The sequence below is a fragment of the Gouania willdenowi genome, chromosome 14, assembly GCF_900634775.1.
Source record: "Gouania willdenowi chromosome 14, fGouWil2.1, whole genome shotgun sequence".
In the NCBI taxonomy this organism is placed as follows: domain Eukaryota; kingdom Metazoa; phylum Chordata; class Actinopteri; order Blenniiformes; family Gobiesocidae; genus Gouania; species Gouania willdenowi.
In genome coordinates, this window is record NC_041057.1 from 8,275,051 (window position 1) to 8,299,609 (window position 24,559).

A 24,559-nucleotide genomic window follows, 5' to 3' on the forward strand; every position below is an offset into this window, starting at 1 on the left:
AAATGCGAAAAAATACCTAACTAGTCTTTTACTATGGTCTACTGCCGGTGGTCATTCATATACATTAATGTATATAAGTCCCTCCTTCATCCTATAGATCCCTATACAAATGGAGAAAATCACCGTGATTGCCCAGACAATAGGCTTCAACTTCCTGTTTATGAGACTGTCAATCAAAGTGAATGTGGAACTGTGCACGGAAACAAGGCCGCGTGTCACAACAGCAAACAGGTAAATATAATTTTGGCTCTTACCTGACCCATAGACCTATATCAATGCAACCCAATGTGACCTTTTTATGTTCTGCAATACACGTGCAGAAAAGCAGAGGCGTGGCTTCTGGTAAATTGGCAGAGGCAGTGGGAGGAAGTGAAGCCGTTTAGGGCGGGGCAACGAGATGTTTCTCAGAATCTCTGGATATCAGCTTTAAGAAAACAAGAGCCCTTTCCACTGCATTGGGGTAATGCGTTTGTGAAGTAATAAATTAGAGGCATTAATGGTTCATCATCTGATGAAATAAGATTGGATTTAAAGGGGACATATGTTTTAAATCCTTCCTTTTTACATATAAATCATACAGTTGTGGTCTATATAAAGCAAAACTGCAATGCAACTCGTTTTGGTGATGTCTCTTTAAATGCAAATGAGACACTCCATACCCCGCCCCTCTTCAGGTGACACTCGGTTCAACTCCACCCTGCTCGGCCATTTTTGTAGTTTGATAGAAGAGATACGGCTATGTAGCGGCGCATAAACTTTTTATTCAGAGGTTATTTACAAAATGTCAACAACAGAAGACTTGTCCATCCAGCCTTACATGTTCCAGCCAGAGTCTGACCCGGCGGAGCGAGATGAAAATGAAGATGATGAACCTGCAGAACCCTAACAAGTGAGCTAACACAAGCACCGAGCTAACGCTAGCGCCAAGCTAACGTCACGAAATGCATTTTAATACAGTCTTTTCAAAGACAAAAACGGCAAAATGAAATGACTAATGAAAACTTTAGACTTAAATTAAATCACGTAGGCCATATCATCAAGGATCTAAAACGAGCACAGCGCAAACATATGAAGACGGTGCATCTGCTAATGCTAACAAAACAATGACAGGGACGTCTCATCATCACACTTTTTAGCGTTATTTACAGCTTACCGAAGTGCTCTGTTCGTCGTCTCCAAAGATAGAAGGAATTGAACCCTCAATCAGACAAAGTCTTTCTGTAAATCCTTCTTTATACTGGTGGAGGTTGCAGAAGCAGTCATCCTTGAAGTGCTTCACGCACACAAAAATGACCTTATCCACAGATGTGGGTACATTTCCGTGAAAAATAAAACTCAACCAGGCACTTTGAAAAGGTTCTGATGCTGGGAGATGGTGTAATGAAGCGTGTGGGTTTCTACATCCAACAACCGAACATTTTGACTTATCCTCTCGTAACTTCAGCATCCTTGAGCGTGGACTACAAAATAAAAGCGAGAAATAAAAATGGCGGATTGCTCGAAGTGTTGGACCTGGAGTCGATGTCTTAATTTGGCAGTTCCGCTGCAAATACTGTGACGTTTTTGTTCAAAAAACGTAATAGAGAATAAAAAAATCGAAACAGATTGAAAAATATGAGCAAAACAGAATATGAAGATATCTACGGAGCACCTGAAGAAACTAATTTGATTTTTTCTGTACTTCTAAGCACTCTAAATATACAACAAAATGCATTTAAGGGCTAAAAAAGTGGATTTAGCATGATATGTCCCCTTTAAGGCTAAGAAATAGACAAAAAGTTCATGAATGGGTTCAAGGATTATGCTTTTAAATAGAATATGGGATCAAGTATTTTCAGTGTAAATTCATTGTTCTATTTTAACTGTAGCTAACAGTAATAGTAATGCTGTCCTGATTTGCTACAACACTTCCCTGTCTTGTCTGGAAGTGTGTGTGCGCGGAGCTCCCTCCTGTTTTCACTCAGGTGTGCTTCATTACCTGATTGCCTTCCCTCACTATCTGTGCATTGTTTTCATGTCTCTGGATTGTCTGTGAGTTTGTAGAGTTCTGTTCCTGTTAGTTTTTTCATCTTTTTTTTATACTTATGATAAAAATAGACATGCTAATGAAACGCTATATCCGTCTCCTTCCTTCAATAATTTACAATAAAATGTAAGGTTTAGATTGTAAGTAAACATGGACGTTGGTGTCTTAAACAAAATATAATTTTAAAGTCCAGGAATTGTAAAAACTTTAAAAAGGCAATGAGTGACTGAAGGTTTGCTGAGGCAGTTTAGCGTTGTCAAGCTATTTAATTACCTTCAATCACAGATTCTTTAAACAACAAGCTAACCACCTGAGTACATTATTTTTTCCTATTTATTATGATTTAGTTTCCTTTTCTTTTCCAAACACTGAAAAGCAAATAATGAAGTTTATTTAGAACTCTTTACATAGGTCTCAAAAAAAAGAGGGAATGGAAAGGTTTTTGCTATTCTTCCACTTTATGGGTTGATGTGCTATGATTGCACTTTAAAAAAAAGTGCTTTTCCCCCAGTTTTATGATTGAAAGTGTAATTACAGTTAAAATATAGAAGCTGTGAAACATTTCCATGTTTTCCCTCATGCATCTCTTTTCTATTTGCTGCCCTTCTCATATTCCCTGAATGATGTCCTTTCTGTGCCATTTCTCCATCATTCCAATTGAATGCATTTTCCGCGAGCGGCACTGGTGTCAAAAATGTCAACTAGTAAAGTGAGCTCAAGGGGAATTGTAGCCTTTTATGACGCTAATGTCCTGCTAATGGTTGTGTGCAACTCATATTCAGAAATGGCATCAAGCTGTAATTTTAGGCAGAATGGTGGTTGATCAAACAATATCACTCCCAGTGTAGCATATTACATATGTGGCTGTGCGCTCTCATCATTAATCATTGTGTTTCTGCAGTCGTAGCAACCAGATGATGCAACCAAAATGATCAAACCAACTGTTGCCATTTCCACAGTGGCTTAAATAAGGCTCAATGTTGATGCTAATCTACACATTATGTTTGATTAACTCTGGCTTTCTTTTTTCTTTTGTCCTGAAAAATCCTGCCAAAGTGACTTCCCAACACATTTCTGGTGTTTTTGCAGAATGAAAGTTGCGGTAAAACAATTGCCCACAATGCAATAGGGCTGCTCGATTATAGAAAAAATAATAATCACGATTATTTCATTCATAATTGAAATCACGATTATTCAAATGAATATTTGTCAACGAAAAAGTTATTTTTGTACAAAAAAAAAACATAAAATATATTCTTTAAAGATAAATAAAATCCTTTAAACACTAAAATCAAGTATGTTCACTTTTCTCCTTCCATGTTTCAAAACCACTAGCAACAACTTCCCTCATGTTAGCCTAACTTTAGCTTTGAGAGGGGCAGGGTGGAGGGGAAGAGCTTGTATGGGCATTGATTAAACAACTCAAAATTTGTATTAATAACGTGCGTGCCAAGCTTTATTATTTGTAGATGTCCGAAATAGTGGGTTTGCTTTATTATGCAAATAAAACATATGTAAAAAAAAAAAACTATATATATTTATTGTTATTTTTTTTAAATAATTGTTTTTTCTTGATTATGTTATTTTGTAATCGTTGGGTGTAATAAACAAAATCGTAATAGAATTTTGATTAATTGAGCAGCCCTACAATGCAATGCGCAAAACTTGTCAATAAGCGAGTGTTTCGGCAATTTCAACATTTTACATTTGTTTGTAAGTCAAATATCTTGACCTCCCGAAAAGTTGTAACAATGCATTTCAGTGATTACAGGTTGAACGTTCACAGCTACGTTGCAATGCTTTTCTCCCGTTGTGCATTAAAAAAAGAAAACATTTCTCTGCCAGTTTTCTTCAAACTTGTTTTCTTCCTTAGAATTCCTAAGAGGTCTGAAATGTAAATACTGTCAACACCATTTAAATGAGCACTAATAGTCATTTCCGTGAAAGATTAAAGCAATAACAAGTCCTGCTGTACTTTTTACAGTCTTTGTAATGGAGACAGATGGGAAACAAATGAACAATAGGGTGGAGTGCGGGGGAGGGTGACAAAGGGTGATTCATACCTGCAGAGTGGAGCACAGAGCTGGGGAAAGGATATGTCATCAGAAGAGAAAAAAGGTTTTCTTTGTGTTTGGGGAATTGAACACACAACTGTAAGAGGAACCACTTCACCTCCAAGTAGCATCTTTTCCAAATCTTTTTTTTTTTCTGTTGTTGTTGTTGATGTTGTTGGGACAGACACGTGACGTTTCCTGAGTATTTCTGCCAAAGGCCATTCCTCGTTCAGTGATGGAAGGACACCGCTAAGGCTGTAATCAAATTTTAATTGTGATTATGATTTTGGCCGCCACGATTAAATTAACCTGATCGTCAGTGATTTTTATATTTAAAATGTGGGCTCTGCTGCATATCTTTTTTTTCCTTCTTTTTTTTTTTTTACATATTTTTTTATTTTACTTTGCAATGTACGTACAAGACAATAATGAAGACAGTGTAAAATCCCAAAACAACATTGACAAATCCTTCGCTTTACTTGTTTAAAGCTTTTCTTTTGCATTCTAATCTGTTCGCATATTGTTTGTTAAAAAGTAGTCAAATAAAGGACGAATAATCGTGATTAAAATATTGATCAAATCAATCATAATGATCATTAGGGACATAATCGTGCAGGCCAAGACACAGCATTAAATATTTTTAAGTCTGAGGGAAGAAAGTGTACACTTTTTGAATTTCTTTAATATTAATCACCTTTACAGGGTTTGTTGTTAGTACAGTAGTTAGGATTCAGTTTTGCTCATCTAAATTACCATCTTTAATATATGTGTATGTACGTAAACTAATCCTATTGAATCCTGGTTCCATTAAAACCAGTCCGTAGTGAAAATAGTCAATTTAATGAATTTCCACCTGTAACGTTTCTGGCACCTTTGGTAGTTAATTGCTATTTGCAAAGTTTGCTGAACATTGTGCTTCTTTGTTGATCGGCAGTGCGTGGGCATCCGCTCATTGTGTGTCCGTGCGTTCTGTGAAGTGCATTTATTTTCGAAGCCACTTTAAATCAAAATGTGCGGCTGCTGCTTGTTTAGCTCTGACACGTGTCACCCCGCTGGTGTGCGTTACCTTCGCTGTGTCAGAGAGGGAAGGATGAAGCCGAGAGCGGCGATGAAAGGAGAAAGAAAAGCTGTGGCCTGCATTATCTAACTGTGTGTGTGTGTGTGTGTGTGTGTGTGTAATAGTGGGCTGGGCAAAGTTTGTCTGAGTATAATTAGGACTTGATTAGTGTTGAGATGAGCTTAGCCTTTCAAACGACCCAATTACAGCAAGCAAACAGGGTAGAGGTTGTTTTATGCATTTTTTACTCTCCTCTCTTCTTACCACACACACACACAGACATGAATATGCTCTCTCCGTAGGTTAGAGTGTGTGTTTTAATGGGTCAGCATGTGTAAGACAGATGTCACTATGATGCACTGAGGGGCCGAGAAGGCTAAAGCAGGCCCGAGTGAAGAATCAGCCCACTGAGACCGTCAGTCGTTGGAAAATAGACGAAATAAGACCGGCTGAAATTGAAGGATATCAAGGTGGAGATGTGTGAGCAAAGAAAAGCACAGCAGAGCAAGTTTTATGCTAATGATGAATGATTTCCTTTAATGCTCAGTTTGTTTGTACAACACCCAACTGAAAACATACGAAAAGTAGTTTGAGACTTACAGTAGTTATTGCCCTTTTCAGTCTTTTCAGGGCGTCACTGATTAACAAGTTTATTACCCGTCATGGAGGTCATATTTTTAACCAGCGTTCATTAATTTGTTTGATTTTGTCTGCTGCAGAATTATGTCAAAGCTACTAAGCATATTTTGACATTATGACTACAAATAGACCTTACACCATAGATTCTGTAACATTTTGGAGGGGATCCAGATCAATATACTGATTCTGGATCAGTTTCAAATATCGAAAAATCACAATCTCTCATCGTTTGCGAAATTTCAAATACTCATCTTTGTTCATAATTGACAGATCTTTATGAAATTTGACTAAATTATTTCGGGCTGGTTTCTCAAAAGCCTCACAAAGTTTCATCCAAATCAGAATCAGATTCACAATGCGAAATGTGTCCAGATTTTTGTCAAAATGGCTGTGCTAATACATTTGGAACAACTGCATTGTTATTAATGGTGATAGATGATTCTTAGAAAGTGTGAATGATCATGGTACCATGATCAGGATCATTGATCCAGATAACTATCTGGCAAAGAGGGTATTTGGTGGTTGGATGCGATTTGTGCTCTTGTTGTTAAAATGTATTTTCCTTGAAATAATCAGAGTTTAAATGTTATTTTTGACACAAGCAACAATAAATAGACATGTTAGTAATTGTGTGTCCAAGGCCTATAGAACAGGGAAGCACAACATGTGTCTGTGAGGAAGGGGCCGTCTCTCACTAATTTTCTATTTGGGAGGTCACAGCTGGCTTGTAATAATTAGGCACACTACTGGTACTAATTTTAAAGCAAATATTCACTGTATTGGATCACTAATGGCATGAGGAACTGAATTCAAATTAAACGTTAAGTGAGATTAATATAATAGTTAATTGACAATGACACATCTTCAAATTGCTTTTCTGTCGAACACTCATGAATAAAAGATGAATTGAGTTTCTGAAATAATGAAAGCTTCAGTTCCGCAATTGTATTTGTCAATTATCAATGAAATTACACACACTTCAATTCCATAAACCTAAAATATAGTATCTAGGCCAACTAAATAAACGATAGCGTTGCAATGCATGCTGGGATCCAGCACCAGAAAGGATACTACAATAAAACGACTCCTCGGCTGCTGTGGACATACCAACACATAAATAATCACAAACACAATGTGTTTCCAGGGTTTCTCGCTTCTAGTTTTGATAGTTAGATTTCATAGAGATGTACCTCTGGATGTTGAGATAAATTTGATGAGTATGTTCACCAATGTTTTTCTGTTGAGATGTGTCCTAAATATAGAACTACCATTATGCTTTTCACCATCGTGGATCACAATGAGAGTGATTGTAATCTATACCCATCTCTCGCTGTGTGTGTTCATCCAGTGGTCTTTTAAAACGCTCTGCAACAAAACTTTCTTTCAGACCTCGAAAACAGTCATTCTCAAGCAATTGAGAACTATTAGTGCAGAGCCAACAATATTGACCCAATTTGTCTGTAATATCAAGATAAATGTGATGGTTATGTGGCGTATCACATGAGAGGGGAGGATTATATATTGCAGAAATATATCATCCGTGTCTTTGAGGCAACAATGCCATTTAAACCTCCCATTAACTATGCCAGAGATTGCTCACCGTTTGAATGAGCAATGCTAAATGATCTTTGGGAGAGAGAGACGCAGAATCTGCACAGAGTGATGGAGTCACTGTAGTTTCTTTGGTATTAACTCATAGCTGACATATCTACTCATGTAAGTTTCCTTTATCACCATTTTCACTTGTCTTTAGGGTCATTCCATGTCATTTTAACAAATGGCCCACACATTTCCGTCTCAAAAAATTCTGAAATGTCTACCAATTTCTCAACAGGCACAATGTAAATTTTTAGTTTGATTGGATAAATCCTTTTTGAGTTATGGCCAATTTAGTGAGGGGGATGTGTGTTGATTTTTGCTTGTCCTTATTTATTTTCCCATTTTCAGCTTTCAATATTTCAGGAACTACATCATATAGGAAAGTGAAATTTGGTATAGTAATACAGCTCCATCTACTCTCTCAGAATATATAAGACGATTTGCTATACATTCTATCTGGTGGACATGCCAGGCCCTTGACTTTGGGAAAAAGTTTGCTGGGGTTTAAGACTCCAGCACTTCACGGTTTGGGTCTTCAGTAAACAACTACGTATATGTCTCAGCTCCCTGTAATTTGATCAGCTTTGAGCTATGTACATAGACTGTTCAAATCACTAATGATTAGTCAGATATATGTATTGGTTCTTGGGTGACAGTCTCTTGACATTTTTACTGTTTTCATTGGCCCATAACTGCCTGCAGGAATGGAAGAATATGTTTTAATTGATAGTATAAAGGTTACTCTTTCTTGGGATATAAAACTGTGTTGATTAGTTTTTCACTCGTAACACTGAGTCTTTTTGTTTATTCTGAGAAAGTAGGTGGAACTGTATTACTATACAAAATTTCAGATTCCTATATGGTGTAATTCTTGAGATATTGGAAGCTAAAAATGCAAGAAAAATAAGGACGTGCAAAAATTGACACAAATACCCTTCACTAATATGTTCATATCTCTGAAAGTATTGATTCAATCAAAATAAAAATATACATCATGCCAATTGAATTATTAAAGGCACACCACAGAGCTTTTGACCTAAAGAGTTGACCCACGAGTTATTTTAAATGGTTCTTTAGGACAATATACAGGGCTTGACAGTGTCAATGCTGTGAGCGAAGCTTCCCTCTTCAAATGCTGACCATGTAAGTTTGGAGAGGCGGACCGTCTTTGGCAAGGTCATGTGACCTGGAGAGCGTTTCACTTTACGGCAGTCAGGTGACCACAGGCTCAGGTATATAAAGTTCCCACATGACGTCACAGCATACAGGCATTTCCCACCATTGCTGTGGGCAGCTGAAACGAGTTTAGCCTCTGTTTACAGCCTGGTCACCTCGCCGCATCGGTGGCGCTTCCCGTGGCCCACTCCCTGGCCTCGCTGCCGTTGTTGGCCCCCTTTGCTTGGGACGGAGCAGACTGGCAACCTGGCGTGCGTGGGGCGGTGTCTTTGGCTGGGTCTCGGCGGCGACTCTGGACGTGCACCGGGCCCTTCTCATGGATATTCCGCCGGGGTCCCCCGTCCGCCGTGCCGACCCACGGCGAAGTCGACGGCGACATGGCCTGGGAGTAGGGGGGGACCACCACCGACACGGCGAGGAGGGCTGAGCACCAGACCTCCGGCGCAGGGAGAGGAGGGGGGCGGCAGCAGCTGCTCCTCCACCCTTGGCACGAGCCCAGCTTCACACACCAGCCCGACCGGCCCAGCCCTTAGAGCCAATCCTTATCTCAAAGTTACAGGTCTAGCGCCCCTAGTGGCCAAAAGTTACACATTGTGTCTTTAAGTAACAATTGGTAAAAAAATTTAGACCAAAGTGCATGGGATGTCCTGAAAAATTGTTGAAATGACATAGAATCACCCTTTAGTAATTATTGACAAATTGTGTCATTTAGGTTGTGGTTCAATGAGAAAACCTGTGTGAGAGCCAAATTTAGTATCCAAAGGATGCATGTGTCATGATTTATTAAGAGGAAATACTGTTCACTTTTGTCTGACTCACCATGCAGAAGTTGAGAAAATTAGCTGAGTCGATCACAAGCCATAGGTTTGAACTTTTCTTGAGAAGACAGCATAGCTCGCTTTTTGCTCCAGTCTCCTACATCACCACACTGTTCCCCTGCTTTTATGTTGTACAAGCTGCCCCCACCCCTCTGAGCATTTGTGTTATTATCTTCCCTCCCAGGCACCATTTTCACTCCTATCCTCTGTGTTCCCTTATATTCCCCTTTGTGTTACCTTCACCTTGTGTCTGCCAGAATGAGTGGCAGGTGTTTTCCCACAATGCCAAGCTGTTGGGCGGAAGTTGTAACGATGGTCTGACAAGTAGCATTTTTTCTGCTATTTATTTCTATATTTTCCCCAAGGTGAGTTTTGTTTTGTGTGCTTTATGATGGTGGAATTAAAATGAGACGGAGTGAGAAAAAGAGAAAAAAAAAAAAATGAGGGGAAATTGGGCGGAGGCAGAGCTTGTAATTGAACTCTGGTTGTGCTTGATGAAGCTTTCAACAAATATCCAACTAGGATTGCTGGGATGAGAATTTAGACAAAATACCAGCGGGAAATGGACACTGACACAAAGAGGGCAACGCACACACAAATACACACACACAGTGTTGATTAAACAGCCAAAACATTCTGAAATAGACAATTACTGCAGCAAAGTGAGAGACACACATTCAAAATGCCAGAGGAACAAAGGACATCAGTACCTGCACGAGGATGAATTTTAAAGACCTACGCAAAGTGGGAAACTATTGAAAGTATGCACAGAGTTGACAAATCACACGTCTGAAGCTATAATCATCAAAAGTTTTCATGCTACACTATATATAATTATAATTTTTGTTAAAGTTTATGTTTGAAATTAGCATATTTCATATGATATTACATACCATCCACAGAAAAAAAAAAAACAGAGAAAAGAGCAATAGCATTGGTTGCAGATAGATTAGTGTTCAAATAATCTATCCCTGAGTAAGAATTAGTTATTAGGGTTGGGGTCAATTGCATTACAATTACGATTTCAATTACCCATGTTCAATTACAGTTTGATTACGTTTACAGTGGCAGCATTTTTTATCCTCAGAAAGTCAATTACATTCTCAAAATATAATTACAATTAGTCACAAATATTGAGTCTGAAATAAATAACCTAATAAAAGTTAACCTTCCTCTTGTGTTAGCTTTCTGTTAGCATCTCTTATAATAACAGGTCCTGTAAATCAGCGGTTCTCGGTGGGTTGGGACCCAAAAGTGGGTCACGGTCCTGTACTGGGTGGGTTACAGACAGTTGTCTCACGTTGGACTTTTATTTTGAAAGGCATGCTGTGGAATGCATGTTGCATAGGAAAATATATAGATTTACATTTTAAAAAACATTGTGTAAGTGCTACACTATCAGCTATTTTTGAAAAACTAACTTTGGTTGGTAAAATCCTACAAAAAAAAAAAAATGTGAGTCGCGATTTAATGACCGTGGCAAAAAGTGGATCCCAGTGAGAGACCAGTTGAGAACCCCTGATGTAAAACACACTAAAAACAAATATTTATTATCTAATTTCTTTCTTATCTATCGGTTACCTTGTTAGGCTTCTTAATCAATGACAATATAGGTTTTAATATTTTTTGTGTGGGCGTTTATATCTTATTTATGTCAGTATACCCTTTGATTTATTCATAAAATGTGGGAAAGCTTGATATGAAACATATTTTAATAATTGTTAACTACATACTGTATGTATAAAACTGTACATAGAACTATACCATGGTCTCCAGTTTAGTATTAAATTATAATTGACAATTTTTATAGAATTTTCATGTCAATTACAATTACAAAGTCAATTATCTAAAATAAATTGCAATTTAATTACAATTACGACAGCAAACAGATTTTTAAAATTACAATTACATTTACGCCATAACTGTAATTCATTCTCAGTTATGCGACAACCATGCTTGTTATACTGTGGTATTTCAAGTACTACAAGTTACTGTTTCTGTGTTTTTATCTCTGATATTTTATAACTGGAGCAGCTCAATGAGTGCTTATCTAATGCAAATCACAGTCAGTAATATAAAAAGTTGGTCTTTGCAGACGGGAGGAACAGCTAGTTTTATTACCATCAGCACCCCAGCTGGTTTACAACTCATTGGCCATTTTAATTATAGCCAATAAAAATCAAACACCCACCTTATCTTTTGGAAGCACAAACGCAGATATAATTGTGAACACATGTTTCTGTTTAATAGAACAAGCACCAATTTGTAAGAAGACAACGTGTCTTTCTGTTCATAAGTGTAAATTATTATATGTTATTGAAGCAAACAATAAGAATAAGGTTGATGGTTATTGATTAGGATAATGTTTACGGTGTAGAGGTGAATAGTCTTCTCAAATACTAAATATTTTTCTCAGCTTCAGTATTTATTGTAGCCACACAATCTCCACAACAATGTTTACCTAAAAAGCTAATGTAATCCTCCTTTAATGGAGGATTATATGTTAATAATTGTTGATGGTTTTTCTTAGGAAAACCACCACAAAGGTCTTACACAGCAGATGCTCTGGTTCACCTGAGCTACAGGGCAGCAGCTACAAATTAATGCCTGTGGTTTGGTCACGACAAGATCAGCGAGTGTGAGCTTCTCCTGTGTGTGTTTTCGCTCTGTTTTTATTCGGATGAGCAACATTAATTTATACAGCCATTCAAATTCTACCTCCCTTTTCTACCTTTTCCTCATGGTCGAGTAATAAAATGTGTTGTAGGACAAGTAAACACCAGGCAATTACGCTGCTGTCCACCGTGTCATTTATTGGCCAAAAGAGCAGTTGTTTTAAAACTACACGGCTACTGAAAAATGTTTTGGTCTTAAAACAAGAGTATAAAATGAGCTTTTAAACATTACACCCCTCAGAGGAAGATTAACAGCAGGCACATATGGCGTTAATGGAATCTACCCCGGCTTCATTCTTCTATTAAACTACAACGCTTTATCAAACATGTCATAAACAATTACGAGTAAAAGTGATTTTTATGTAGCTCGACGCGACTCGCTGGAAGCTCTTACACTTTTGAAGCTTGGTGTGATGCCACCCTGATCCTTTTGTTCTGCATTAGTCTACCAGTTAAATGTTATATAGTGAGGGTTACTGGTGTGATGGCAAATTACAATCTTCAACTGGAGTAATCACATTTAAAACTGGTTTGGTTGCATGTTATATAAAGAGTGTTAGCTTCAACAAGCTACTTTTAAAGATGACTGTTGAAGAGAGTTTGGCTGTACTAACGTTCTACTCATACTACACGTCAAAATGAGTATGTAGTGCGTTCACATTAGATAGTATGAAAATATTGAGTATGTGAGAAATACCCAGATGTACTATGTACTATGTCGGGATATTTTATAAGTACGCATGGTGGGCACATTAGTCATACGTAAAATGGTCCTGGGATCGGCTTCAACATAAAGGTCAAACATACACTTTTCAAAACAAAAGCGTCTCTTCTTTTCTTTTATTAGTTTAACGCTTTTGTAAATAGTAGGGATGTCCCAATAATACTTTTTCATTTGCGATATGATACCAATATTACAGCCTTGCGTAATAGCCGATACCGATATTGGTCCGATATCAGCATCAATCATACATACTTTTTTTAATTTAGATTTTTTTCTTTAATGAAAAAATGATAATTACTTGTTTTGTAGTGTGGAATGTTAGAAAAGGCTTGATCAAGTGATGTTACTCAAACAGAACAATAGTCAACAACAGTAGGTATGAGAAAAACTGACCCATTTATTATTAACCAGTTGGTTGCATACATTTTAACTTTCAACGTAATATCTACAGTATTCTACAATTGAATAAAATAAATAAAAAAATGAATTGGGGGGGGGGAAAAAAAAATTGGCAATTTCGGAAATTTGAATCCGATATTCGTTTTCAGGCTGATATCGGACCGATATCGGATCGGGACACCCCTAGTAAATAGGGCTCATCTTTTGAAGTTTACAAGAAGTTTTGTCAGTAGTACAATGGCAGGTCTCCAAAAATCTCCAAAATGTCGGTATGAAATGTGTTAGCGTAAGTTTTACGAATCAAATGAGCACATGCTGATATTCTACTTGGTCACTTTCTCACTTAAAATGTTTTCAGAACTTTCAAAAGTGGAGAATTAACGGAGATATTTAGCCTCAGTGTGTTTTAGGTTTTTGTTGTAGTAGGTTCGAAATGCATCTTTGGAAACTATATACTTCAGTGGGAACGGTCATAATAATAATAATAATAATAATACACTCAAAGACACTTTACAGCATTAAAAACAACAAGAGCAAAGAAGTGAGTGGGTGGGTGGTTTAAACATTAAAAGGTGAGTTTTGAGTAGTGATTTGAAGGATTGGAGGTCAGTGCAGTTGCGGATGTGGCTTGGTAGGGAATTCCACAGGGTGGGGGCAGCTCCAGACAAAGCTCTGTCATCCTATCATACTTATAGACAGTATATAGTCATTCAGTGTGTAGTGTATAGTACGTTAGTATGGGATTTCCAACACAGCCTTTTTATGATATCTGAACCTGTACAGGGTGTATCATGTCTTTCTCCTAAAAAAAAAAAAATCAATTCAGGCTCAGATCACTGTTGTATAAAATTACCTCATTTTCAAGACAAGTTGTCACTTTTTTTTTTAAATTGCCTCCAGTTTTAGTTGTGAACTATTTCCTTGCGCACAAACCATATTTTTACAGTGTAATTGAAATTAAAGCAGCTTTTGAGAGTGTCTTACACCATTTTTGATTGATCTTATTATATACAGTATACTGTAGCACACATTTTAAAGAATCTCATTTTGTAAATTAGTGAAGTGAAACAATATTTAGTGCCTCATGAATAGAATTATTCCTACAGTTTTGATCATTTTCCACCACACCCCTTGTATTGTATTCATTTTCCAATCAAAAACATTTCCATCATTATTAAGATTATTATTTTTAACTAAAATAAACATTATATAAAACCTCATTCTTAATGCTTTTATTTGATAATTTTCCACTCTCTCAAGTACCCCCTGTAGTGCCATTGCGTACCCCTAGGGGTACACGTACCCCCATTTGGGAAACATTGGTCTAAAAGATGTGGTGTCTTACTGTGAGAGAAGTTCACAGATGTTTGACAGCACTGCAACCAAAGACATCCATTAAAATGAAGACGATAGTAGCATCACACTGAGTCCATGAGCAGAGCTTTAACTTCTCCTCATCCATTGACTAAACCAGGAGTTCCCAATGTTCCAAATGTCTGTTTAGTCAATGTCAACTCAAAGCATCTGAATAAACTAAAGAGCAGAAGGGGGATAAGCTGCTTTCCAAGCTCAAACAACGCTTTTCAGTCAGGAGCTTTAATATGAAGCTAAGCATCATCACATTAAATCCCAAGAACACGAGGCCACAGATATATGAAGATTTCCCAACACACCCCGTTACATGAAGTTGCAAAGAGTAGCTGTGAATCTAATTAGCAGTAGGTTGGGCAGAGGCGTGTATGAAACTACAGTCTATCTGTGGTGGAAGAGAGACACGCAGATACAACCAGAGAGCAGGAAAACCACAGGGAGACAAAAATCCCATATACAGCCTCCAGGAGCGGATACACGATAAACCAAACATGTGACCAATACCGCCAATAGGCAGAGTGTGAGAGATGCTGAGAGTCAGATTTACTGAATAAATGAAGGATGAGGAAAAAGAGAGAACACTGGGAAACATGTGTGCGAGTGTGAGCGCAGCACATGTGAAAGTGTTAGCATCAATAAGAGATGGAGATTGATCAGAGTAATATCTATTATTCAACCTACTTCTTATCTCACTGGAGGTTTGTCAATACATCACATGACTGAACTAAAAGGCTTGTTGAGTGCATTTCAATATTTGAAAACAGCACTTCTTTGATTTATTGAGTAAACCTGCAGAAATGTTATTAAAGATGCAGATAATGAAGTTATCATCCACAAGGTGTTTATCTGAAATGAGCTGTGATTCCTTTCAAACAGATACATTCAAGCTTAAATACCCATCTGTCATTTAATGAAAGTGTCTATTTGTACGGACAACCCCTGGTACTATTGGTACGGTTACCAAAGTACACGTACGTAGCGTTTTAGGGTTAGGATTAGGTTTAGGGTTAGGATTAGGTTTAGGGTTAGGGCAGGGGTCTGCAACCTGCGGCTATGGAGCCTCATGTGGCTCTTTGACTCTTTTGCAATGGTTCCCTATAGCTTTAAAAGAATTAATAAAATAATTGTTCTTTCTTACAGAGGGTATTGATGATTAATGATATTAACTTAAAATACAATTATGATAAAACAACTTGTTAACCAAAAAATAAATCACATTGTGCAATAACTCAGCCACCTTCCTACTTCACCTCCTACAACATCTACAGATCATCAACGTTTCTTTCACCTGTGGCTAATCTTAAATTTTAAATCCCTTGTAAGATAACTAAACTAACAAAAAGACTATTCTGGAAGAAAATAGAGATTGTGTTTGTGTGGGGAAATGTATTTAATTTCCAACATAACGGCTTAATATCATGCTTGATATGTGGCAAGAAATTAGCATGTGTTGAATGACATGATCATGCAATAAATTCAAGTTATTTTTTGTAGCCCTTCAAATCCATTAATTCAAAATTATTCAATATCATTTTAACTGTATAGAATTTAATTCACTGTATTGTCTTTATTGAGAAGGTATTTTTTTAGGCTACGGAAGGACTTTAATCCAGGTGAGATTAGGCAAAATGGCTCCTTTGAGAGTAAAGGTTTCAGACCCCTGGGTTAGGGTTCGGTTATAACCTAATATCACAACAATTTTTAGGGTTAGGGTTAGATTTAGGGTAAGGTTTAGTCTTAGTCACGTGACCTAAAGTGACCAAATGGGGCGCTGCGTACGGATAGTTGTTGGTATATTGATACGGCAACGATACGGATACAAATAAACTCTTCTTTTAAAGTATTATTATTAAATGAAGAATAATTGTTTGCAATGCAAGAATTAAAAAAAAAGTATATATAAATTAGTGGAGACACTAATGACAAGCCTTTGACTGTTTAATTTCACACAGATTATATATATTATAGGAAAAAAGTGTTTTTCACACAATATTGGATCAGTTTTAAACATACTTCTGTGTGCGTAGGCCCTGACACTCTGCTGCCCTAGTTACATGCTGGTTCCAACACTCACACGTTGTGCACCGTTTTTACATAACCTCAAGGTCATGAAATCACGTTTGTACGAGCCTCCGCTTTGTACGGTACAGGGGTCCATCCCAGCCCAGATGAGATCCGTTTTCTCCTTTCACTTTTTAACACACACACTTCCTCCTGCTAGCCACCTGTGTGAGCTGTGTTTCAGGAACAAACAGGTGTGTTAAATACTTTACTAACTAAAATGAACCACGTTGAAATAGAACTACTGTTGTCATCTGACCTAAAGTTGTTCAGGAAGAAGTTTGGTCATCAGTTCTCCATTCCCGGCGATTTAAACCACACAACATTGGATCTAAAACTTTTTCCGAATTTCCCTTGATGCAAAGCATTTAGTGAACTTACACACTTTGCATCGCTCATTATTCGAGGTTCACCCACACAGGCATGTGACTAGCATAATGCGATAACAGTAGGTGGATTTACAGCAAAAAAAGTTAATTAAAACCTGGGCTTGTCTTGTTTCTCGCTCTGCGAGGCCTCACTTTCCTCATTCCTCACAGTCTGATCAAATGCAGTCGAGTGGAGATGTGAGCTTTTAAGTTACTTTTTAAACAGAATTATCAGAACAAAAACAAATTAAATGTTTAAAAAATGTTTTTTTTGTTCGGCCCGGTACCAAATATTCTACAGACCAGTACCAGTCTGCGGCCCGGTGGTTGGGGACCATTACTACTGAGCATGAAATAGAGTACCTTCTTTAAATTTATATTAAAATGGTTATGTCTTATTAATCAGCAATAAATAATTAAATGTTTGCAATTAGGCCCAATAACAAAATTCTCAAATAATACAGTATTGTTGGCCTAGCTATTAATATTTCACATTAGTTGAGTACAGAAGACCACTGAAATGGTTGGAGTCTTTTTTTTTAATTTTATTTTTTTAATATATTATTGCTTTTTCTCTTTAGACAAGAATGTGACACGAGTCAATACAATTGAAACCAAACTTGCTTCACAGCTCAAATGGATGACAACATCTATCGAGACCCTGCTGACAGTCACACCTGCATGATACACTTTGTTCCCAACAGCACACTGAGCTGCACGTGGACACATGAGCAGCACGCACGATAATAACACATCCTCCGCTGACATTTCAGAACAGCCTGTCCTTTACAGAGCAGTGGCGTCCACGTCAACCTGACATCTGTCCATCACATCTGTCTGCACCACCCTCTCAGCTGTTCACCTTAGAGCTCATATTTATGTCCAGGCACACACATCATTGCCTTTCATTGATCATATAGAACACTGTCCCATTTTAAAAGATTGTTCCTTAAATTACATCTGATCTTTCTTTTCTTTACAGTGTTTTTGTTCCCTCGCAGTGACACAACAAACAGTAAAAATGGCGCAATGTTGGAAAAAAAAAAAAGCCCAACAAATAAACAGATATGAGAAAGATGATGAGGATCTGAAAACGAAAGAAACATCACTTCAAGGGCGTGCAGCAGATTCCTGCTTGATCGCCCACTCCCTCCCTCCCTTCCTCCCCCGCTCTATTTCCCTTCTTGGTTTTCCTTACTGTGGGAATGTATCATAGGTTTGCTGCATGTTCTCATATAAGTAGGAGACGCATCGATTTTGTGTTTGCTTTAGAGGATAAACAAACATATCCCACTGCGTGATAGGATGCTGTACACTGCATCATAAAGACTTTGGCAAGGAATAGAACATAAAGAGATGAGGATGCTCAATATCTCCATCAGAAAAAGAAAATAGCAAATATGAAGGTTTGAGTACGAGTAAAATGTCAAAAAGGTTAAGAGTAAACACTTCAGAGTTGTTGTAAACATCTCTAAAACAGCAAATGAGTGTTTGTGTGGGTGTGAAGGATTTTCTTCTCTGCTCTGAGATGTGCTGATTGCTCTCTGTAAACACAACACCAGTGTTTCATTTGAGATGTGTCCGATAAGAAAACCTAGATTTAATTAAAGGTCCAGTATTATACTATTTTTCGCCTATCTCCAATTATTCTAAGGACTACAACTACATAGTATGAGAGGTTTATTTTCCCAAACTCGCCTGTTTTCTGGAGTTTTAACCCTCTCAACAGCCACTTTTAGACCGTTCCTAAAAACAGTCTTTTTTTTTTTTAACCACAGAAATTGTTCATTTCAGTTGATAGGCCATTGTTTTTTAGTCACAAACACATCAGATAATCCCATAAAGGTGATACGAGGCGATATAACGGCTACTAAAAATGAAACTGATTGTGAGCGCTCACGCTGCGCTTCAGATTATCTTTAAAATGAACGTAAAGATATTAACTGTGATATTAATTGTAATATCAATATTCGCTATGTTTGTTTTACCTGTGAGGTAGTTTCAGAGGGAGGAGCTCACATTCTTATGTAGGGTAGGAGGAGCCAGGAGTGCCAGGAGGAGGAGTTTCCCCATTATGACACATGAGGGGTGAAAAATCCAACTTGCCCGTTTGGAGCTGACATTTACAAAATGTGGAATAGCAAGAGAGGAGCAAACAGAACTTTTTCAACTTTGGTTTTGCTACAGTGATATATATCTCTTTAGCATCATTCAAAGTGAAGTTTTCATAATACTGCCTCTTTAACTCAGCTCCTTGCCCTGTTTCCCTCTGTCAGGTTACGGTGGGGTGGAGTTACTGCTGGTGCTGTGCGGCCTGGATTTCACTCTGCCGTGCCCTCGCCACTGCATCTGCTACACCTCGCCTAGCACCGTCTCCTGCCAAGCACACAACTTCCACGCCGTACCCGAGGGCATCCCTGCTCAGAGCGAGCGTGTCTTTCTGCAAAACAACAAGATCCAGCGGCTGCTCCGTGGCCACTTCTCGCCGACCACCACCATGTTGTGGCTTTACTCCAACAACATCTCCTACATACAGCCTTCCACCTTCCACGGCTTTGATCGCCTGGAGGAGCTCGATCTGGGAGACAACCGGCACCTGAAAGTCGTGGCTTCGGACACCTTCCTGGGCCTGGGTCGGCTGCATGCCCTGCATCTGTACCACTGTGGTCTGATAAGCCTGCCTACAGGGATCTTTGCAGGCCTTAATAACCTTCAGTATCTCTACCTACAGGTGCATGGATAACACCTCTTATCTATACTGCATAGCACCTGCATGCACAATCGCATTATGGAGTAATCTGTCCATCAGCCCACTTCAGCACTCGCAGCTTATGACTTAGAACCTGATCAAATGTCAATATATTATCCTGATATTTACCCCACATCCTAACTCACTTTAATACTCACACAGTAAAGGGACTGCGGTAAAACATAGGTCATAAATATATTACACGACACCATTGACGATGGAACCACAAATTACTGGACAAGTTAGTGAAAGGGTAAAACAATAAAAGTAGCTCAATAATTTAATATTGCCGCAAATCCACACTTTAATGCAAACTCACCCTTTCTGTCACTTTCCTGTTCTCATGTGGTTTTTCAGCACTTTTTGTACCCATTTTTGTTTTGTGATAGTAGATTACTGATAAAAGTGACTTAACTCCAAGGAATCTGGCTTTCCAACTACATTTACAGTTAGGCAAGATGTTGAAAACTTTGTTAAATTATTATTGACTGGATTATTATTCAAAATATATCATTTGAATCATTAGAATGGTTTGTAGTTTTAGCTAGTTTCATTTAAAAAATTCTAAAATTAAAAATGATCATTACATTATTTAACATGTATTGGTCATGACTTTCCTAATAAATAATTTCAATTCATGCCTGTCCTACTCTTTTACAGTAACCTGTCCCTACAGAATCATGTCCAAGTAGAACTTTGAGACAGTTTTAATAAATGTCGACACTGGTTAAATTGATGGCTTTCTTATTTGATACAAAAGATGTGCAGCGTTGTAGTTATAACAGTAAGGTGTTAACTTGTAATAGTAATCAGTAACTTTGCTGAGTAGGTCTAAAAAGTCATCAATTTACAGAGAATAAGTCTTTTCTGGTCTTATTAAATGGTAATTCTTTATTGTTAAATGGTTTTGGTGATAACACCATTACGATCAACAATGAATCAATGAATGTTGTGTTTTTACAGGACAACCAATTGGAGTTCCTAGAAGATGATCTCTTCATCGACCTGCTGAACCTCAGTCATCTTTTCCTACATGGAAATCGGTTGTGGAGTCTTCGGCAGAACACTTTTCGTGGTCTGGGTGTCTTGGACCGACTCCTAATCCATCAGAACCGAATACAGTGGGTTGACCGTCAGGCTTTCCACGACTTGCGTCGCCTCACCACTCTGTACCTGTTCAACAACTCTCTGACGGAGCTTTCTGGTGCCAGCCTCACTCTGCTGCCAGCTCTGGAGTACCTGCGACTCAACGACAACCCGTGGGAGTGTGACTGCAAAGCTCTTTCTTTGTGGGATTGGCTACGCAGGTTCAGAGGCTCCACTTCTTCTTTGATGTGTGTTTCACCTCCGGAGCTCATGGGCAAGGACTTGAAAACACTGAAGAAGGAGGAGTTACCTAGCTGCTTAGCAGATGAGGGTCACGCTCGTGGTGGTCCAGGTCGGGAGGTGGAGCACGGAGAATCTTTGAACCACCTGAATCGTCACAGGAACCATCACAACAACCATCAGCGGCCATATTTGCCCCACGGAGACCAGTACAACCTGCCCTCTCCTTCACCCCTGCCTCGGCCCCCTAAGGGAGCTCGCAGAAACTGCACCCGACGGGGACGTAAGGCTAAAGGGGGAATCAATGAGGTGCAGGTACTTCGGGAGGGGGGTGAGAAAGACTATGGTCCGGATGGAGGTAAACATGACCTATCTGGATCTTCAAGAAGAAAAAACAAGTGTATCCCTAGAACTTCTATGGACTCACCCATCGGGGTCCAGAGAGCTAATAACGAGGCAGGGTTACATCCCACATATTTTCTTTCTTGCCTCTCACCAGCTCTGCTGCTGTCACTCTACTGCGTGTTCCTACGCTGACTCAGCAAAGGGACCCTGGAGCGGTGAGAAAAATACAAGGACTCACTGTCCTGAACTCTAAGACTCCGGCTCTTTAAATGTGTGCATAACTATGTGCGTACATGATTGTGTAAAGCAAACTCTTTCCAGCTTCCCTGCAGTATCTAGACAGGGATCTTTATGAGCCAGAACCGATATGTGGAAGTCAGGGAAGACAGATTAGCCCAGTGCTTTGACGATGTCACCGAGGAAAACTACAGGAAAACTTTGCTTTCACCTCTGTGGGGCAAATGATGCATCATTGAATTAATGTCCTGGACTGCCACAATCCACATGAGCCAATAAAGCAAGTTTTAAACAATAGCCAGAAGCACGTAGGGTAAATGTCTAAATGTCCCGCTTAAAAGAATAGTTCCTTTTGTACAGTTTCCACTTGTCACTCATAGTTTTTATCGCTACTCTTCGGCTCACCCTAAAGCACTTTAAGTTCAAGAAGCACAATACTGCAAACAAAAGGTTTTACTGAAGATCACTTTGTGTCTATTAGTAATGTGGTTTCCAAGACTCACAACATGGACATCTTTATCTTCAGCCTTTTATATCTTTTTTTTTTTTTAAAAACAGCAACATTTCTGACACAGACTTGTTTACTTGTTTAAAGCAAACATTTGTGTTGCTGTATTCCACCTCAAAAGCCATTCAAACCCATACCCCCCAATTTTAGAGCCAACTGGGGTGACTGAACGGTTGATAATGTACATCACATTTTGAGTGACTGATCACTAAAGCCATCCAGGTAAAATGAAGCTAGACTGCAAGAGTGCCTAACGCGAGTTCAATATTCAAGGAAATAGAAAGCAAGAAACAGCATGAGTTTTTTTTTTTTTTACTTTTTCCCCTCAATGGCTGCACAAAAAAAAAATGAGCCCCAACTCTGTTAAAATTTCTTCCAGAAACAGACAAATTCAAGGCCACAATGAGGTTTAGTCAGTTGACAACATACTGTTTTGATTTTTTTTCAACTAATGGCCACCATAAATGACACTTTACATGCAAAGCCGTGATTGACGGTGAAAATGGATTTTCATTTGATCACCAGAGGCCATCAGTCTGCATCTCCTCTGTTATATAAAGTGGGTTCCAACACAGACAGACTTGAAGATTCACGAGCTCTGCTTTGAAATACTCATTTTTACGCTGCTACGTTGGAGAACCGAAAATCTCAGAGTGGATTTTAATTCTCTTGACTATTTGGAGAATAACTTTGTGGGACATGGCGTCATTTGACGACTGGAGTATGACCAACCACAACCTGCGACTCTGGAAACGTTTCACCAGTGTCCAGCACAGAACACCACCACTCACATGGATCAGGCTCCGAGCGCAGAGCTGAAGCTCCTCAGTAATACACACATGCTGGAGATAAACAGACACAACCTGTACACTCACACAGGCCATCTGGTATGTTAACACAGGGGTCCCCAACTATTTTCTCACCACGGACTGATTTCAAAATAAAAGAAGTCCCTTAACTTGCTAACTTGTACACGTACATCACACATTGCTAACAATCTTTTTCCTACTGAGTCACAGCTACAATGGAAACTGTAAAAACGTTCCCTTTACACCAAGGGTAGACTGGCCATCTGGCATACCGGGCAATGGCATTAAACCCGAAGTGGGCCAGTCCGCTACGAGTTTTTTCGGAGGTGGGTTTGATGAGCGAGTAGAGGCAGACATGGTAACAGGTGGCCAAAAATGGTCCAAACGTGGCAAGAAAAGAGTGAAAAGAGACTAAAATGGGCCAAAAGCAGTCGGAGTGGCCAAAAAAGTGGACAAATTAAGACAAACCAGGTGGTATGTTATGGCAAAGGATTGCTTAAATGGGAAATATGTGTCAAACAATAGTGAAAAAGGGCAGAAATATGGAGCAAAAAGAGGGAAAATGAAGGGAAAAAAGAAAACAAGTGGTATTTAAGAGACAAAAGGTAGCTTATTGGGATGAAAAGTGGGCAAAACAATTAAAAAAAAAAAAAAGACAAAATGGATAAAAGTGTCAAAAGGAAGATATTTATTGGCACAGTTCAAAGTTAAAGTTTTGAAAAGGGGCAAAAATGGGATAAAGGAAGTTGCAAAATGCTGATAATGTGTGGGCTGGTCTGAACAGAAAATACCAGAGCTGAATTTTGTTCCCATTCCACCCCTGCTTTACACACATTCATGGTTTCCATTAAATCCTGTACAAAACTCTCAAAAGACAGATCCAGTGGCCAGGTTGGGGACCCTCGTCTTAACACACACCTGTGATGATTACCTCTACCGGGGTTAATTGTTTCAACCAATGATTAACCAAGCTACCATTGTATGCAGAAAATGACTATTATTATAAAAACTCACAACGACCAACAAAAAAGCACAAAACAACCTGCAGCTGAAAAGAAGGGGGTCTGAAAACAGGGTCCACGTCTTGTTTTTGTGTTTCCTGCTGAGGACTTTCCAGTCTTCTACATCAACGTGGAGGACATACAGCGGTGTCGTCCATGTGACCTGTAGGATTAGAGATCCCTACTGGTGAACTTTGTACTGCTGTCAAACCAGAGGTGACGTAAATCTTGTGTCTTTCTGTGAGAATGACGTTTGTATAAAATGGATAAAAAGACAAGAAAAAAAAGAAAATCCAGAAAAAAAAGTCTCTGTTGTGTCTCAGTAACAAAACTAACAAACTGTGAGCTCGAGGCTGAGACCTTAATATTTTTTTAAGTACGATTATTACCATTGTTTCATTATTTTTCTGACTAAAATAAAATAAAAAAAACAGTACACTGCACACATCCCACCTCTTTCTTTATCCTTCTATTCATCCCTCTGTTTCCCTCCAACCTCTTTTCCTCTTCCTCCTCCAGCCATCGCCCTCCTCCGTTTACACTTGCTTCTTTTTTTTTGTGCAACCCAAATGTTTTTTTGTATGTGGTTATCAAACAATGCCAGACTGGGAAGCCGT

At 38.6% G+C, this 24,559-nt stretch overlaps 1 protein-coding gene across 1 annotated transcript in view; it reads left to right on the plus strand.

The window, feature by feature from the left end:
* rtn4rl1a (reticulon 4 receptor-like 1a) overlaps positions 1–23,580 on the plus strand; it is a 102,352-nt gene extending 78,772 nt beyond the window's left edge. Inside the window, exons 2-3 of the mRNA XM_028467602.1 lie at positions 19,244–19,698; positions 20,680–23,580. Coding sequence (XP_028323403.1) covers positions 19,244–19,698; positions 20,680–21,579 — 1,355 coding nt within the window. The 3' untranslated portion in view covers positions 21,580–23,580. The remainder of the gene's footprint in view (positions 1–19,243; positions 19,699–20,679) is intronic.
* Positions 23,581–24,559: the final 979 nt, after the last annotated feature.